Raw genomic sequence first — 17,400 nt, 5'->3', positions numbered from 1 at the left:
CCAAAGATGCAGACGTCTCCTCCCACTCCACGGTAGGCAGGGGCTGGGGAAACGTGCCCCATCTGCTCAGCCCCACTACCCCTGGATGGCCTCTCCTGCCCACTTTTGAATTCCAAGAATCTTAATTGGCAATTGTTTTTAAGCCTCTACAGCAAAATCTCAAAATTTAGTAAGAATATCTCATTCCAAACAAGGTAAATATAAATGACATGTTCTAGAATTTAAATGGAAGTTAAAAATTATTTTCTCAATGTAACTAAAATTTGTAAAACCCTCAGGAAGAAAACCAGGTTACTTAATCACACCTTGTCAAGTTGTTACTTCAAAACATCTGCTTCGCTACAAATACTTGGAGTGAGAGCTCTGTATTGAGTTTGCAATTTGCTTTTCTGCCCCTTAGGCAGCAGGTGATCTAGTAAATACTTTAGAACTAGCTGGTGCTATTTTTTTTCTTGTTTCATAAAGTTTGGTCATAGTTTGTATCATTTCTACTGGGATTATTCAATTAGCTTTTTTAAAAAGACAAAGTTGAGAATACAAACATTTTAGATAAACCTATAATTTTAAAGAAATTAAGTTTCTGAAATATATTTAAATGTGGAACCATATTTTTAAGGTTTTATGTGAATTTTCTTAGTTGTTTTTTATGTCTTAAAATATTTCATAGACTCATTACACACTCATTACTGTTGCTACATTTTTTGTGAAACTTTTCAGTTTGGAATAAGCGCTCAGTAAATGCTCCAGAGAATGAATAGATCACACCATTATATTTCTCTCTCCCTCTCTTTGGTCTAGTGAATGAAATCCTTCACTTCTCTCTGGCACCTACCACCACCAGGTCCTCATGCATATTAGGCATGCAGATTACTTTGTAATGACTACATATGAGTAGAAATGTTACAAGATGTAATATAGTCTCATTCCCCATAACATCCCATTCAAATTTTAATAAGCCAAGTTTGAATTTTTTCAAGTAGCTTTATAAAGAGAGAATTCACATGCCAGACAGTGCACCCATTTCAAGTGTACAAATTTGGTAGTTCTGTGATGGCTGGTTACCTGCCTGTCTCCACTGATTCAGGGCTCCTTGAGGGACAGTGTTTCAGGCATTCACTCATTCACCATTTATTGAGCACCTACTATGTGCTGGGTATATGATGGTGAACAGAAGTCTGTGCCCATACTGGCTGGTGGGGGTGGGGAAGTACTTATCAATAGCATTTATGCTGATGGTAGCTGTGTCCTCAGGGCTGTTATTGGGCTGGGGGACTGATCAGTGGTTACCGGTTGATTTGAATTAATCCGAAGCAAAAGGCCATCCCCACTCCCTGCCATAGGGCTGACACTAACCTGATCCGGTTAGTGCTGGGACATCTGAGATGGTGAGGACTCGGCTTTGCTATTTACCAGGGACCGCTAGGGTCCCACCATCAAGCTCTGATAAAAGCCAAGTCCACCAGAAGGGATGAAGACGGGGCTGAGTTGTGGGTTTCTCCCCTTTCTCAGCTTTGGGGACTGAAAGCTGTAGCTTTGAAAATGCCAGCTTTACTAAATAACCAAGGGGAACCCCAGGCTGGGAGGGCCTGCGGCCGGGTGCGGGGGATGAGGCTTCTGGGCTGTTCCTTCTGCTTTGTTGTAGAATGCCACCTGCCTGCCTGCCAGCTGTTCTGCCCAGACGCCGAGATTTGGGGACCGTGGTGACCAGGTATTGTGCAAGGTATTTTCATACGCAGGATCTCATTCAATGGTTAAAATGTAACCCACTAAGGTAGGGCTCTTTGGAGGCTGCCAGGCCCAGCCTCCTGCGCCCCATTGAATCCTGAGGGAGAAACCCTCCTGGAGAATGGCAACTGGCAAGTGCATTGCCACATTTTACTATTTACAAGATCCCGGGTAAATAGCCACAGCCTGGGCCTGAAACCAAAATGCAGAACTGTGCTGAGCCCACATTTCGGGCAGAGGAAGGATCGAAGGGGCTCTTATCCCTTCAGGCCACACCTAGAGCTGAGGACCCTACCACCCCTAGCCTGCAGCAAGGAGCATGAGGTGTGAGCACAGGGGAGAAAGGAAATCCACCTGGGGACCTCTCCCCTCAGGGAACCCACCTGCCTGCAAGCATGGCCCCGTCAGTGCAGTGGAACCCTCCTGGGAGGAACGTGGGCAGGACAAACTAATGTGGCCATTTATTTACCAGGCTCTGATCACATGTTAGGGGCTGGCCCGTGAGCCTGCACCTTACTTAACCACCTCAAGCACGCCCTCTGTCAGACAGGGCACTCCCTGGGGGAAGGGCCCATGTCTCCCCAGCAGACTGGGGCTTCCTGAGGAGGAAGGAACCATAGCTCTCAGCTGACTGGGCGGACCCAGGAAGCCAGAGCCATCGCTCCATCAGGCAGCAGCTGTGATATTGCATCTTTCTTCCCTACTCAACTAGTTCTAGTTCAAGGGGTTCATGCTGCAATACTGAGCGCCAGGTCTTCAGGCCAGAAGGTGCCACCTGGGCCCAGGTAGCTAGTATGGAGTCAGGTCAGCCTGGGTGGAGCCAGACACCTGGCTAGCAAAGGGCACCTGAACCGGACCTGGCCCAGAGCCAGCCAGGGGCTAGGGCACCTCCCACTGGGACAGGCCTAAGGCTTGTGGACATCACTGCTCAGGACAGTGGATAGGGAGCCTGAGCCTCTATCCAGCAAGGTGAGGCTGAGGCTGGGCCCTGGAGCCCAGCCAGGGAGGGTACTCTGAAGGATGGCCTCACGGGGATGGCCCCTGTAGCTGAGGGACCCAATGTGGGTCAGCTACCAGGCCTTGCTGAGTGACCTTGGACAAGTTGCTTAATTCCTCAAAGCCTGTTTTCCCATCTGTCAAATGGGCATAATTGCATCCGCCTCAGGGGGTGGTAAGGAATGAATGTGTACACAACTCAGCACCCCACCCCCACAGCGAGTGCTCAGTATACGGCAGCTGCATGCCAGGTTACACACGGCTTCTTTGCAGGCATGCCCCAGGACAGGGCTGGGGGAGACTGGCCCTCCTTGCCCCCACTGCCCCCCCTGCATCTCAGAGGTGCCACCTCCCTGGTGTCCCCAGCCCAATTCCCTCCTTTTCCCTCAGCCAAACACAGCCACCTGCTGCAAGCTGCTGCACTGGCCCTGCCCGCACAACTCTGTGGTCATATCAGCCTGGCTTTCAAGGCTCTTAAGCAACCCCACGTTGGAAGCAGCCCGGGCTCCCCCTCTAGGCCTTTGCATACCCTCCCCTCCACCTTCAGGACTCAGCTCCAGGGCTACTCCTCCGTGAAGCCTCCCGTTTGTCTCCTGGGGCTGCTCTCGGCTCCTCACACCTATGGCACTTTGCACTTTGTTCACACCCCTCCCACCAGGGCACGGCAATGTCTCCCCTCCTTGAGGGCAGGGACCAGAGCTGGTGCACCTCCACCCGAATTCTAGCACAGCAGGGGCGGAGCATGGAGGGCTGCATGCCAAATATTTGTGGCACCATACTGGGCCAGGGTGCCCCCTCCCAGTGGAGGCTGTGGCCCCGTTGCCTGGCTCCTTGCTTTCTCTGGGGCTGGAAGAGGAATATTCTAAAAGCTAAGGCAGTGTCTCTCCCTGACCAGCCCCACCTGGCATCAGCCCATCCCGATGGCTTCCGGGACCTGGGGACCTGAAGTGGGGTGTGTGGAGCCAAGAGCAGGCCAGCACAGACGGGAGCTGGTCCCTGTCCTCTGGCACCCACAGGGTCACGGCCAATAGGAAAGTGGACTCAGATGGGGCCTGGGAGACAAACTGAGGTGGGGCCCAGGAGCCAGAGCTCAGGGCTGAGCCCCGTCCCCCCCCCCCCCCCCCCCCGCTCCCTTCCTACCTGCACTTACATCTCTTTTTCCTCTGGCCTGCAGCACTCTCACCTTCCCCCCAGTGATCTCCTGCTCATCCTTCTGCCATGTTGCATGGTCCAGGAAGGTCTCTCTGACCTCCAGGGAGATCTGGTTGTCCCCCTCCTCCAAGTAAAAATGATCAAAGCTAATCTTTATTGAGCTCTTACTACATGCCAGATTTGGGGGCTAACCTTAGTAATTACACCATCTTCTAAGGACATACATGGTAATATTGTCATCCCATTTCACAGGTAAGGTAACTGAGGCACAGAGAAGCTAAGATGCAGGACCAAGATCTGAACCTAAATGATTCTGCTTTCTGAGCACCGAGGTGCAGGGACCCTGTTGGAGTGTCATTCTCACTGCTGTGTCCTCACCACCAGGTGTGGAGCCTGTCACAGAGAAGCAGGGTGAAGAAATCAGAGGCCCTTGGGAGGCTAGCCGGCAGACTAGGTCCCCTCTTGCTTGGCTCTCCCGCAGCCTGACCCTTTAGGCCCCAACGTGGGCCCTGGAAGGTGGGGCCCAGATTCCCACCATTGCAGCTCAGACCCCAGCACCTTGGGAAGGAGCAACAGCTGAGGCCTCGCTGGGGCGTACCATTTACTAGGCTGGCTGCAACCGACAGGACCATCCTGGGTACACTGGGCTGCAGCTGCGTCCCTCCCCAGAGGTGAGCGGCAGGATGAGGTAGGTGAGCCGAGGGTCAGCGCACTGTTTACTGAGGGGTGAGGTGCCAGCTGCAGCCTCTCCCTCAAGGCTCCAGGGACAGCTGCCTCAGACCCTGGCGGGGTGAGTCCCAAGGTCCGGGGAGGCTGGCCCTAGGGCCTGTCTTGCTCCTGAAGAGTCAGCCCAGGTATTGGAGGCGTAGGGGGAGGCAGCTGGGCCCGGAGTTGTAGGCCGCCCCCTGGCTTCTTCCACTGCCTCGTCCAGGGTTGGCAGTCGTGACTGCCCACACTTCTCCCTTCCTGGTGTGGCATCTGGAGGTCCTGGTCATCTGGGCTTGGCCTGGGTCCTGGTCAGCCTGGGAGGAGTGGCTGACACTCTGAGGAGGTGGAGGCGTTCCTGTACACGAAGAACTGGACGGAGATCTGGAGGGGCCACGTCAAGGCTTCACTGAGCACACTGGGCTGGGCCTGCCCTGGGGGCCTGGGGCTCCTGCCGAGCTGCTCCCCCCACTCCCCTGCCCTCCCGCTCTCAGCCCCTCTGGCAGGTGGGAAGGGTCAGCCAGGACCTCCCAGCCTCTGCTCTTGCTGCACCTTGCTCTCTAAATGCCTTCCCGCACCTCAAGCCCTAGCTCGCTTCATCTTCCAGCGCAGGGGTCTTCCTCCCTCAGGCAGCCCACCCCCGACTCCTTCCCCAAGATCTTGCCTTCATCCCACCCTACACCATCCTGGGAGTTTCACCAAGTGGCTGGGGCCATCTGAGGGCACTAGAGCTTAAATGTTTCTCTTTCACTGCACCCAGCAGGGACTCAGCAAATGTTGAAACAAAGGCCATGCTTATATTCTCCCAAATGAGATCCAAATATGGCCTCGATTGTCATTTAGCAAACATTTACTGAGCTCTCACTGTGCTGGATCATGTGCAGAGTGTTTCCGGACATCTTATCTTACGTAATTGCCTGGTCATCTTGGTGAGACAGTGACTGTTAACTCCACCATGCTAATGAAGGTATGGAAGCACAGAGAGGTTAATGGTTTTCCCTGTATCACACAGCTAGGAAAGAGTAGAGCCAGAATTTGAACCCCAGTTTTTCTGACTCTAACTGTGTGTATCTCCACATTCCAGCTTTCTTTTCTCCAGCCTGAATAGGTTGAGTTTTCCCCTGTTCCTCATGGACTTTTCATAAGCTGAGCCTGGAACAGCACTCCCTTGTCTTTGCCTAACTTTTCCTTCAGGGCACAGTTTAAATGGTGCACATGGAGGCCTCTGCTGAGCCTTTGAACCAGGACACCCCCCTGGTCACACACTCTTGCAGTTTTCCTCTGTGGTATTTGGTGCACTGCAATGAATTAATTATTTATAATTACATGTGTCCAGTTTGCCTCCCCACTGAGCTGCAAGCTTCCTGAGGCCAGGACATCTTGTTCTTGCTCACTACTGGATCCAGAGCCTGGCGGGACACATGGCAGACAGGAGGTTTGACTCCTGGATGGACGATGGATGGTGGGTGGGTGGATGGATGGAGAGAGAGATGGAAGGATGGATTATAGATGGATCGGTGGGTGGGTGTTGGATGGATGGATGGATGGACGGACGGATGGATGGGGGATGGACGGATGGATGGATAGGTGGATAGGTGGGTGGGTGGATGGAGAAGTGGATGGACAGACGGAGGCGGAAGCTGTGAGCAGGTGGAGGCCGCCATGCCCGCCCGCCCTGAAGGATACAATGGTGTCAAGCAGCAGCATGCCCAGGCTGCCCACGAGCCAGGGCAGGTGGTGCAGCACGTAGCTGCCCTCGCTCTGGCCCACCTCGGGGTTTTTGAGCAACACACTCAGCCCATACAACGTGTTCCCCAGCATCACCAAGGCGAACAGCGAGTAGGAGATCCCCTGGGTCGACTTCCGCAGGAACTGGAGGTGAGGGGGTGGGGTCAGATCTCACACAGGACTCTTGTCACCCTGGATTGTGACTGTCCACACACCCGTCTGCCCCGTCACACTGTATGCGTAGCCCTAAGCTGATTTTTCACTGTGTGCTCAGAGTCCAACATGGGCCTGGCACACGGACCAGCCCCTTCCAGGGCCTGACTCCTCATCCCCACCCAGCCACCTCTCCCAGGACCCTTACCCAGGTCCACAGGAGACAGTGGCTGCACCATCCCTGCTGGCCCCACGATGCCCTGCTCTCCAGCCCCACACTGATTCGATACCCAGCAAGCGCCCCGATCCCTGATTCCCCAACATCTACTCTCCTCTCAGACCTCTAGACTCAGCCCCTCGCTCTTACCTGACCTCCTACTTCCCTGAGACATACACAGGTCCCCTAGATGGCAGGCATCATTATGCCCATTTTCCAGAGGCATAAACTGAGGCTTGGAGAATTGCATTAAGTTGCCCAAGCCAACAGTGAGTGTGGACCCAGATTTGCACAAAGACGCCCACACCATGCTACGTCTTAACCCAGAGGTGCGAGCTGCCAGGTTGGCTCCTCTTCCACTCGGCCCCACCCACCCCTGCTCAAGGCTCACATTGGTGTGGATCTGAGGCAGCCGGGAGAACAGGTACAGCACGCTGGAGACAGAGCCGATGACAAAACCAATGATTTCCTGCCGAGTGAAGGGCTGAGAGGGCAGAAGGGGGTGCTCAGCGGCCATTAAGGGCTGGAGGTGCGGGGTAAGATCTCCAGTGTCCCTCCTAGAAGGCAATTCCCCGCCCAGATGGCAACGCAGAGGAGGGCCCTTGGGACGAGTGAGTCCCCCACTCCCACCCTGCCATCATGTACCCACACCTCACCTTATTGCCTGGCTCCACAGACAGGAGCTTCCGCCCCCAGAAGACCTCCGTCGGGGCAGCCACAGAGCCAGCTCTGCTCAGCAGTGGGGTGGTACACGCCAGTCCCAAGGTGAACAAGAGCACGGAATTGATGGGGGCAGACACTGGACATGAGGCAGGAGGGAAGCTGAGGTTAGGGATCTGAGTGGCAGGAGACAGACTGGGATTGGAGTCATGGCCTTGCCCCTCGGTGGCTGTGTGACCTTGAGCAAGTGGCCTAAGCTCTCTGAGCTTTAATTCCTCATCTGTAGAATGGGTGTAATCACAGTATCCTTCCCCTGGGGTTTTAAAAGTGATACCACGAGGGCAGTGGGGCCCAGAGGGGGGTTATCAAAAGCAGGGCCTCAGGCCATGTGTCATATGGCCCTCAATCTCATGCTGGCTGTCACCCTTTCTGAATCCTCAAGGGCAGTGACCTGTGCTCATTTCCCAGCTCCAAGTCCAGGGCTGGGGACAACAGAGAAGCTGAAGCCATGTTTGTTGAAGGAGAACGTAACAGAAGGAAACCCCTGTGGTCTGCCCAGATGTGCTCATTGCCCTGGCGCCTTTATCTTGGCCAATCAGGGCTCTGGCTTTCAGATAAGGCCCGAGGAAGCCTTTCCGAGGTTTGTCACCCAGCAATGGGACACCTGCTTCCTCCCAAGCTTCTGGCCACCCCTAGCGTGCCTGACATGGAGGGATCGCCATACTCACACAGAGAGGGACGTTTTTTAAACTTGTAATGAAAGTACAGCGACAGCATCACCAGGTCTGCCAAGACGTAATACACTGCCGTGTAGGTCTGCAAGAGAAGCAGGGGGCCCGGGGCGCTGGCTGCAGTCCCTGGCTCTGGGGACTGTACCCCAGCACCGGGGTGGCACTCTTATATTCCAGCTGGATGACCCTGAGTGTCTGTTTCCTCACCTGGAAAGGGGGAATCACAGTTCCTACCTGGCAGGTAGGTAAAGTGTCCGGCTTGGACACATGGGTGAAATGGTGGCTAGTTCCACTTGTCAGGACAAAATGGGACTCAGAGGTTAAATGAGGGCTCATGTCTGGCCTGATACAGGAACAGTTAAGGCTTTACAGTCTCCTTGGGAAGACAACGGACTCCTGATTGTGAATCCCAGCTCTGCCCACCCACAGGAGAGTGACGGCACCTGGGCCTCCCAAGGGAAAACTTTTGTCCTCCAGCCCCTGAAAGCTGAGTCAGGCTCATAGCACCTTGGAGGTGAAAGACTCCAGCAATTCTCTGGTTTGATGTGGTCATTTTGCAGATAGGGAAACTGAGGCCCAGAGAAGGGCAGTGACCAGTTCAATGTCACCCTGCATGGCAGGGCACAGGGCACTCTACAGCATGGGGCCCTCGTAAGACTGAAGGACAAGCCAAGGATTCTGAAGGCGGGGCCCCCTGCTGGCTGCCCCAATGCCTCTGCCACAACCCGACTGACTGACGGAGGAACACACCCTGCCCAGGCGACCTACCTGCAGGGGTAGCTGGTCAGCGAGGAAAGAGCCAATGAGGTTGCAGGAGTCTCCCCCGATCCAGCCCAGCAGGAACCACAGGGACAGGGCCTCATCCATGTTGCCCGTCTTGCAGGCCTTGATATACTGGCTGTGGCAGAGAGGGACACACGTGCTCAGGGGCCGAGGGCTGTGACGTGGCCTTGGAGGGTCAACAAGGGAACAGCTCCCACATGAAACAACCATGGGAGAAGGGAGCAGGAGGCGCAGATGCACAGGTCACCTAGGAGCCCATCCTTCCCGCAGGCGGGGTCCCCATGAGCCTTTCTTTGCCTTTTGGGGGTTCTTACCAGGGAGTAGCCCTTCCCACCCAGGAACTCGATGGGATGTGCATCTTTCCAGAGAGATCCACGGCATTACTCACATTCTCCTCCACAGCGCCCTCAGGTCTCCCCGTGGGGACCCGGGTTTTTATAGGGTCCTGAAGTTTTGTGCCAGGCACTTCACAGGGACCCTAGATTCTTTCTTCTATGGACAGGGGCGGGAGTTTGAAAACAGGATGGTGGTGGTGGCAGCCGGCCCACCGCCTGGGCACTGCCGCTGCCCTATCTCCAGGAGCAGCGGATGATAAGATCACGGGCCGAACCACAAACTGTTATCGTCAAAGGGCACGGGAGACGGGCAGGGCTGTGGCTCCTGGAGCTCTCCACTACAAAAGCCGTGGCTTTCAGCACCCTGGTGATGCCCCACAGATCCTTAGTACTGGGACGCCCGCCCACCCCTCCTCCGTCTTTCACCGCTCAGGAAATAGCAGTTCCTGCTCAGGACCTTCCATGACCTGAGCTCACCAGCATCCTCTCCTTCCTCTGTAGCACTTGACAGCCTGTTCCTTGTCAGACTCCCTCTTCCTAAGGGCCGGGACACTGCCCAGCACCTGTCTGGCACGGAGGAGGCCCTTCACTGAGGGTTGTCCCTGTCCCTTAAAGCTCCTTCAGGAGACTGTGACTTGACAGGTCTCTGTAAATGGCAGCTAAAATGATTTTGTCACACTCAGGAGAGGCCCAGCCCTAAGGTGGAGCAGGAGGGTGGCTGCCCTTCTTGCCGTCACTTGGGGCTCCCTCCCAGGCCTCCAGCCCCCCTCAGTGCCAGACCCAGGCAGGGCCAGTGTTATGCAGTGGCAGGAAGGGGACACCTCAGCCAGCTCCTGATAGTTGTGGGGACGTGCTCACCCCACGACAGGCTGTCTCTCCCCCTGGGCCTCTCCAAGGCCCTCTGACGTCACTGCTTGTTGGATGGCCTCCCTCCCTCCGTCCTGCCCTGTGACTCCCAGGTTGCCTTGGAAAGGGCGCCAGAATGGAAGCTCTGCAAAGGCAAGAGCAGCATCTGTTTTGCTTACTTGTGTCGTACCTAGTGTGGCACCTGGGACAAAGTAATTCAGTAAAACTGTTGGAGAAGAGAGTGAAGACATAAAATGGAGTCACTATAGCCAAGCTGCTGAATTACTAAGACCAAGTCGGCCAAGGTATGAAGAAACGATTCCATTCTTGTTTTAACCAGCCTGGGAACGAACTGAAACTTCTCAGCTTTCCAGGCCTGCACCAATGCCTGGATACACATCAAACCTCCAGATAACCCTCGGGTACCCTCTGAAGGACTAGGGAAAGAATTTTCCCACGTCCAGGTGACCCGTCATCTACAGGATTACATCTTGGACCAATCCAGAGACTAAGAATGCATGTGGTATCACATACCATAGACTATTATTTGGACATAAAAAGGAATGGAGTACTGACACATGCTACAACATGGATGGACTTTTAAGACATGATGGTGAGTGAAAGAAGCCAGTCACAAAAGGTCACATACTCTGTGATTTCATTTATATGAAATGTCCAGAACACGCAAATCTAGAGAGACAGAAAGTAGATGGGGCGGGGAGATTGACGGGGAAATGAGGAATAACTCATTTCTTTTTGGGTGTCTTTACGGTGATGAAAATGTCCTAAAACTGATTGTGGCAACGCTTCCACAACTCTACAGATACATTAAAAGCAATGAATCACATACATAAATGGACTAATTGTATAGTATGTCAATGGTTTTTCAATAAAGCTATTTTTAAAACATGTCAAGCCCCTGATGAAACCCTAATCTTTGTCCCTCACGACAAAGAGCAGATATCCTAACAGTGGAGAATGCCCTACAGTACAGGGCCCTTGATGACCTCTTGACCTCATTTCTCCCTGTCCCCTTGACCCTCACACACTCTGTGCAGCCATGGCATTGAGCGTACATTGTGGAAAGGCTCTCAGCTGGGGGCTTTACATGCACTCCGTCAGGCCATCCTCAAAGTAACCCTGTGAGGTAGGGAATAATATTCCCGGTTTACAGAAGAGGAAACTGAGGTGCAAAGTAACCCGTGAGGTAGGGAATAATATTCCCATTTTACAGATGAGGAAACTGAGGTGCAAAGTAACCCTGTGAGGTAGGGAATAGTATTCCCATTTTACAGATGAGGAAACTGAGGTGCAGAGCAGGGAAGTGACTTACCCAGGTCATAGCTGAGTGGAGAACTCACCCGTTTGAATCCAGAGCCCACGCTCCTGACCAGCATGCTGCTATGTTATGTCTCTTTGTTCCTCAACCACAGCAGTGGCCACACTATTTTGTCCTCACTGCTTGGCCACTACCAGACTGTCATAAGACAGATGCCCTGTTTGGTGCATCCTAGCCCTCCCACCCCTCCACTTCCTCTTACTAGCTGTGCAACCTGCGGCAAATTACTTAACCTCTCTGGGTTTCTTTCCTTATAAAATAGGGATAGTAATTGTACCTATTTTATTGGGTTGCTATGAGGATTAAATGAGGTAAAAACATGTCAAGTGCTTAGAACTGACCAGGTACTTAGTGGGAACTCAACAAATAGTAGTAGCAAATGTTGTTATTATTGTGTGTCAGCATTATGCGGCATAAGGCCAGGCCCAGGGTGGGGTTCAGTGCAGGGCCCCCCCAGGCAGGCTGGAAGTCAGTGAGTAGGGCTGGGGGAGAGAGCACACTCGGCTTTGAGTCTTCCAGTGTCCCCGGGGCCAGTGCCCCACCCCTGCCAGCCTCCCTGGTCCTGCCACCCTGGCACTACTCACGGGAAGGTGGAAGCAGCGAAGCAGAGAATGGAGACCAAGCCCAGGCCCACGCTGGCCTCGTCCCAGCCATCCTGGGCACATTCACCAAACATGTCCCATATCCACTGGCGGGAGCCATTGGGGCAGCTGGAGAAGTTGCCGGAACCCAGTTTCTTCCAGACCATGGCTGTGGAGGGAGGGCGGGCGGGCGCTGGGGTGCTGAGGTAGGCGAGGGCTCTATAGGGAGAAAGAGAGGGGGTCTTCAGCTTTGGGGGGTCTGGGTCCCTGTCGCAGTGTCCCCGACCTAAGCCCATCCCCATCCTTGTCATCTGTACTGACTGAGCCGCTGAACCAAAGGACAGTCAGCCTCAAGTATCGAGATGAAAGCAAACCCGTGCCAACCACACGCGCAGAGAGCTGGTTCTGCAGTCAGCGCCCAGTGCCTTCCGTGCAGCTTAAAGTGTTAATGTGCGACTCTGGGCAAGTCAGCTTGTGTGACTCTCAGCTTCTCTGTGCCTCAGTCCTCTCATCTGTAAACTGGGGGTGATAACAGTGCCTCCCTCATACAGTTGTGAGGGTCAAATGAGTTCATGAATATCGTGCAGAGACCTGAGCACTGAAACACGTCACCTTTGTTATACCTCTTGAACGTTCATTGTCTCTTGCTATTGTAAATTACGCTGTGAGGGTCGGCTGAGACCACGCCCAGGATGTATATTACCTCATGTAAAGTAGGCCTGTCACCCGACATTAGTCTCTGGACGAGAAAAGGGTTCTATGGAAAGTAAGTAACTTCACAGGGTGACCTGATCATATATCCCTAACCCGGCAGGCAGGTCATGGTGGGTAGTCACACAGCAGGCATGTAACATTTTCAGTGAAAGGTGTTAAGCCAATCCTGTCTATTGTTCTTGTGCATCTACTTAACGCACCTTTGAAATACCAAGTAATACCCCTTGAAGACATAACCACCCATAAGAAGGCACAGAACCCTGTAATCGGATCGCACCTTGCTTTCTCCCACCCTTGTGTTACCTTCCTTCCTCGCTCCCTCCCGCCCTCCCCCCCTTCCTCAATTTCAGAAGCAGAAAAGAAACTGCAAAATTCTTCTTCTCCGGAGCATTGGAGATCTTGCTCCTGGGCAAATGTCGTCAGTTTGGCTCACATAAACTCTTATAAAAATTCTCTACAGGTTTGGACATTTCTTCTGTCAACAGGTCACCCGAGGCAGATGGAGAATACGGACCAGGTGAATCCCCAGGGAGGGCAGAGGCTGGGATTCAGGCTTGGTGTGTTCAAGACATATTCTGCCAGGAGCTCACCTGTGTGGGATGCCTGCTGGCAGGGAGTGCAGAACCACCACTGCCCAAGTCCAAAGACGGCTGATGACACAGCCAGACAGAGATGGCCCCTCCCGGTGCCCGGGCACCCTGCACCCTGACTAGAGCAGTCACTGCTTGTGTGACAACACAAGGGAAAGTGGAGCCTGCTGGTGTCCTCTCTACCAGGTGAGAATCATCACAGCCCGATTACTGAGCTCTTCCCCAGCTCTGTGCTACGTACCCTGCATGCATTTGTGCATTTTGTCCTCGTATCAACTCTGTGAAGTATGAGTGACTGATATGTCTGAGGAACCAGGGAAGTGACTTGCCAGGGCCACCCAGCCAGGATGCGGCAGAGCCAGGAGACCCAAGCCCCTGCTCAGAGCCACCGCACCACACTGCATCAGGCACTTCTGTCCCTGCGCGTGGCAGAACACGCCCGTGGTCTGGCATGGCCGCCCAGCTGCTCGCTCAACCAGAAGGCAGGGCTTCCCCTTTCCTCGTGGGCGCAGAGGGGGTTTCCTCACCCAGACTGAGGCTCTCTTCAGCCACCTTCAGTTCCTCCTCCTGTTAGGAGACCCATGATCTTCATAAAGCAATGTCCAGTGCCATAGACTAAATGTGTATATCTTTCCAAAATTCCTATGTTGCAACCTAACCGCCCCTGTGACGGTGTCAGGAGGTGGAGGCCTTTGGGAAATGCTCAGGTCGGGAGGGTGGAGCTCTTAGGAATGGGATCAGTGCCCTTGTAAGAAGAGACCTGAGAGAGCTTGCTTTCCCCCTCCCTCTTTCTCCCACGTGAGGACACAGCGAGAAGACAGCCATCTGTGAATAGGAAACAGACCTTCACCAGACATTGAACCTGCCAGGGATTTGAGCTTGGATTTTCCAGCCTCCAGAAGTATGAGAAATAACTCTGTGTTGTTTACAAGCCACCCAGTCTATGGTGTTCTGTTATAGCAGCCCTAATAGGCTACGTCACCCTGGCCGGACCCTTGGAACTGCTGAGGTCACAGTGCCTGGGAGGGTCAGGGAAGGGAAAGAAGCGAGTCAGCTTCTTTTCTGAGGAAGCTCTAGGCTCTCGGCCCTGGTATGACTAGCAGTGGGCAGATGCCCCGGAGCTGGGGACAGGGGTACCCCAAGTCACTGCCAGGTTCACTGCACCACCTCCAGGGCCCAGCAAGGGTGGCTCAAAGCCTCTTCCTGTATCCTAGCAACACACCTGCATGACCTTTAGCTCAGCTGACGTTGGAACTGTTTACCTAATGTCTTGCCACCAGCACCTGCAAGGCACTGCAACTTAACATACAGTCCACGTAAGAACTGTGTCTTTGCAACCCAAGGAATTTCAAACCAAGTCCTTTTGTTCCACAGCCACCCCCGAATTGGACTATCTCCCCCACCCTACTCTTATAGATTCTGAATGTGCCACTGTAGTCCACCACGTCCTTGTCACTTCCTTGTGAGGTGGGGAATACTGTCCCCATTTTACAGATAAGGTTGAGTGGTTTTAGACCAGGGGTGTCCAAACTTTTTTCAATGTTTTTCACCAAGGGCCGTATGCGGTAAAATGCACAAACAGCCGGGCCGCTCACTCGAGGTGAAGTACGTATTGCCTCACCTGGTTTATTAAGTCAACTAAATATATTTTTGGAATTTGCTGCGGGCCAATAGAAAATGGATTGCGGGCCGCAGTTGGCCCGCGGGCCGCAGCTTGGACACCCCTGTCTTAGACAAATAAGTGACCCGTGAGCTTGTCCACAAAATGAGGAAAGTGTCCCTGGTTCCTGGGGTTGTTGTGAGGTGAAATGCATATACAGGTCTAAGTCCAGTGCCTGAGGGTCATGGTTGTGACTGGTTTGTGGATGACAGTCCAGTATCTCAGCCACCCTGAGGCCACTTCTCACTCCCTCTCTTCACCACGTTAGGGAAGAAATTAGGTGGGCACATGCTCAGTGAGGGAGGAGGGTGTTTTGAGGAATGTGCCTTGGCTTCAAGGGACCAGGGCACTGGGTGGGGTGGTCCCCCGTCCATCACAGGACTGTTGTGCAGCTTGGGGCTCAGGACACTCTGAAACACACCTAAGCACTGAACAGAAGGGGCCTTTCTCTGAGGGCCGCTGTGCATTGGGCCTGGCACCCATAGGTTTGGAACCAAGCAGGGAGCCAGCTTGGGCCCCAGGGCTGGCTTATGGGAATGGGCCCCCCTCCTGCTCAGACAGCTGTGAGTGAATGGATGTCCAGGGTTACCACACAGCGTGCCCACATTTGTAGGTCTGATAAGGACCACAACAGGGGTTCCTCGGAATCATGGAGGACACATGTTCAAAATTTAGGTTCAGTACATCTGGGTTGGGGATCTGGGACCTTGGGTTTACGTGGAGAAGGCATCTCCTGCCACACCCAAGCTCACAAGCTGAGTCAGTGAGATGCTTCCCACTGAAGCAGGTCAAGTGGCCACCGTCACCTAACAGATCAAGTCCACATTACTGGAGGCAAAGCGCCAAGGTACGTACTCCAAGAACCGCCCTCCCCATCTCTTCTCCTGGCGGTACCCAGGTCTTCAGCCGTCACTCTCAGGCCTCCAGGCTTCTTTCTGCACATGCGGTCTGTCTCTTCCCCCAGGAGAGTCCTCCTCCTGGAGGGCCTGGCAGAGATACTAAGATCTGGTTCTAAGTTGCCCTCTCAAAGAGCGCTTGCAAGAGCTGGCTGGACAACACCTGTCACCTCTTCCCGCCCCTCGTCACATACCTTATCACACTCCTCAGTCACCATTGCTCTTAAAGACCACTTCTCTCTGCTTCACCTCAGTTGTAATTTATTCTGAGTCTAGACACACCAGCTGCACAGTAAAGGTTCGGTAAATGCTGGGAGAGGTGAGGGGAGGTGGGGAATGGAGAAAGGGTAAAAGACAGAGAAAGAAGAGGGGGAGAGGGAGGGAGGGGATAAAAAGGAGGGAGGGAGGAAAGACCAGAAAAGATCTACTTGTGAGCTCGACAGCCTAGGAGTGAGGAGAAAGCACTCCAGAACTGACCTGTCTGATGCTTACAAGTGTAGGACTCTTGGCAAGTGATTGAGCCTCAGAATTCCAACTTATACAACCTGGAAATAATGCAGGTATCCACCTCCTCGGCTGCCTGCAGAGCTCAATGAGGTAATCCAGCCCAAGAGGCAAGAATGGAGCCTGACACAGGTCAAACACTCAGTCGTAGCAGCCAGGGATGGCCATTACTCTGTTCTGGCTGCAGTGCTTCCCCCGCCGCCAACCCCCATCCCCCGCTCCCCGTCTCAGAGTCCCCGGCACACAGCAGCCTTCAGCAAGTGTTGGATGGACAACACTCACGCCAGTCCTCACACTTCCAAACCCAGCCTCCCCATGTACACACTTCAAAACCTGTGCTAGGCATGGGGAGGGGAGGGTGCAATCTGGGCTTCCTGCAGACCCGGGGAGTACGTGGAGGGGAGGGGCGTCCCGGCTTGTGGATACCCCCCATTCCAGGCCTCCAGGTCCTCAGCTAACTCGTGACTCAGCTCAGCGCGAGCCGCCAGTTGGGAGCAGATGATGACAGGGCAGCCGCTGGGGTCAGCGCTCAATCGCCCAAGGTCCCGCCCCTGACTCGCCCTGGGGAAAACAAAGCCGTCGGAAGCGATGGGACTCGTCAGCCGAAACCAGAAGGTGAAAAGGGGAAGCAGACCCTAACCCCTCGCCAGACCCGGGTGAGAAACCATGATGATCGCCCCAAAGGAAGGGGACATGGTCCCCCGAGGGCTACCCAATCCCGACCCAGATCTTCACCCAGGATCTCGCGCCCCAAGGAGGGGACAGGAGCCCCAGGACAGCCCGGGGGCTGGAGAAGCGTGCTGGGAAATGCGGCCAGGAAGCCCCCGAGTCCCGACCCGCAGCCTTCGGGTTCGCCCCAGCCTCAAATCGGCTCACCACTTGCAGATCCGCGGACCCGCCGGGATTCTGGGTTCGGTCTCCCCCGGCTTGGTCAGCTGACCGGAGGCGTCCCACCGCTCGGCGTCCGGAGCCGCGCTCTAGTCCGACCGCCCTCGGGGGCGGAGCGAGCGGGCCGAACCTGGCGCGGGGACGCGGCGCTCGGTGTCTGGTCCGCGCTCCGGCCGCCTCCGGGACTCCTCCCCGCC

General features: G+C 54.3%; 1 protein-coding gene across 1 annotated transcript; it reads right to left on the bottom strand.

Moving 5' to 3' along the window:
• Nucleotides 1-3,848: 3,848 nt before the first annotated feature.
• On the bottom strand, nt 3,849-17,331 carry SLC66A1 (solute carrier family 66 member 1). Its single transcript, XM_033114091.1, has 8 exons — nt 17,192-17,331; nt 11,955-12,170; nt 8,836-8,965; nt 8,065-8,152; nt 7,333-7,475; nt 7,068-7,160; nt 6,265-6,450; nt 3,849-4,962 (listed from the first exon to the last, which is right to left on the bottom strand). The coding sequence occupies exons 2-8, from the start codon at nt 12,116-12,118 to the stop codon at nt 4,891-4,893; spliced, it is 876 nt and encodes a 291-aa protein (XP_032969982.1). The 5' UTR covers nt 12,119-12,170; nt 17,192-17,331; the 3' UTR covers nt 3,849-4,890.
• Between the last annotated feature and the right edge of the window lie 69 nt (nt 17,332-17,400).

This window comes from Rhinolophus ferrumequinum, chromosome 9, assembly GCF_004115265.2.
Source record: "Rhinolophus ferrumequinum isolate MPI-CBG mRhiFer1 chromosome 9, mRhiFer1_v1.p, whole genome shotgun sequence".
NCBI classification, from domain to species: domain Eukaryota; kingdom Metazoa; phylum Chordata; class Mammalia; order Chiroptera; family Rhinolophidae; genus Rhinolophus; species Rhinolophus ferrumequinum.
The sequence above is the reverse complement of the archived record's forward strand: the minus strand, read 5'-3'. Positions and strand labels throughout refer to the sequence as shown.

Excerpts from the sequence above, each read along its gene's own strand:
- SLC66A1 (XM_033114091.1), bottom strand. The coding sequence starts at position 12,118 with ATGGTCTGGAAGAAACTGGGTTCCGGCAACTTCTCCAGCTGCCCCAAT. Across the intron at positions 7,476-8,064 it reads TAAAAAACGTCCCTCTCTGT|TGTCTGCCCCCATCAATTCC; the intron begins GTGAGTATGGCG and ends CCTCATGTCCAG. Across the intron at positions 6,451-7,067 it reads TGCCTCAGATCCACACCAAT|TTCCTGCGGAAGTCGACCCA; the intron begins GTGAGCCTTGAG and ends CCTCACCTCCAG.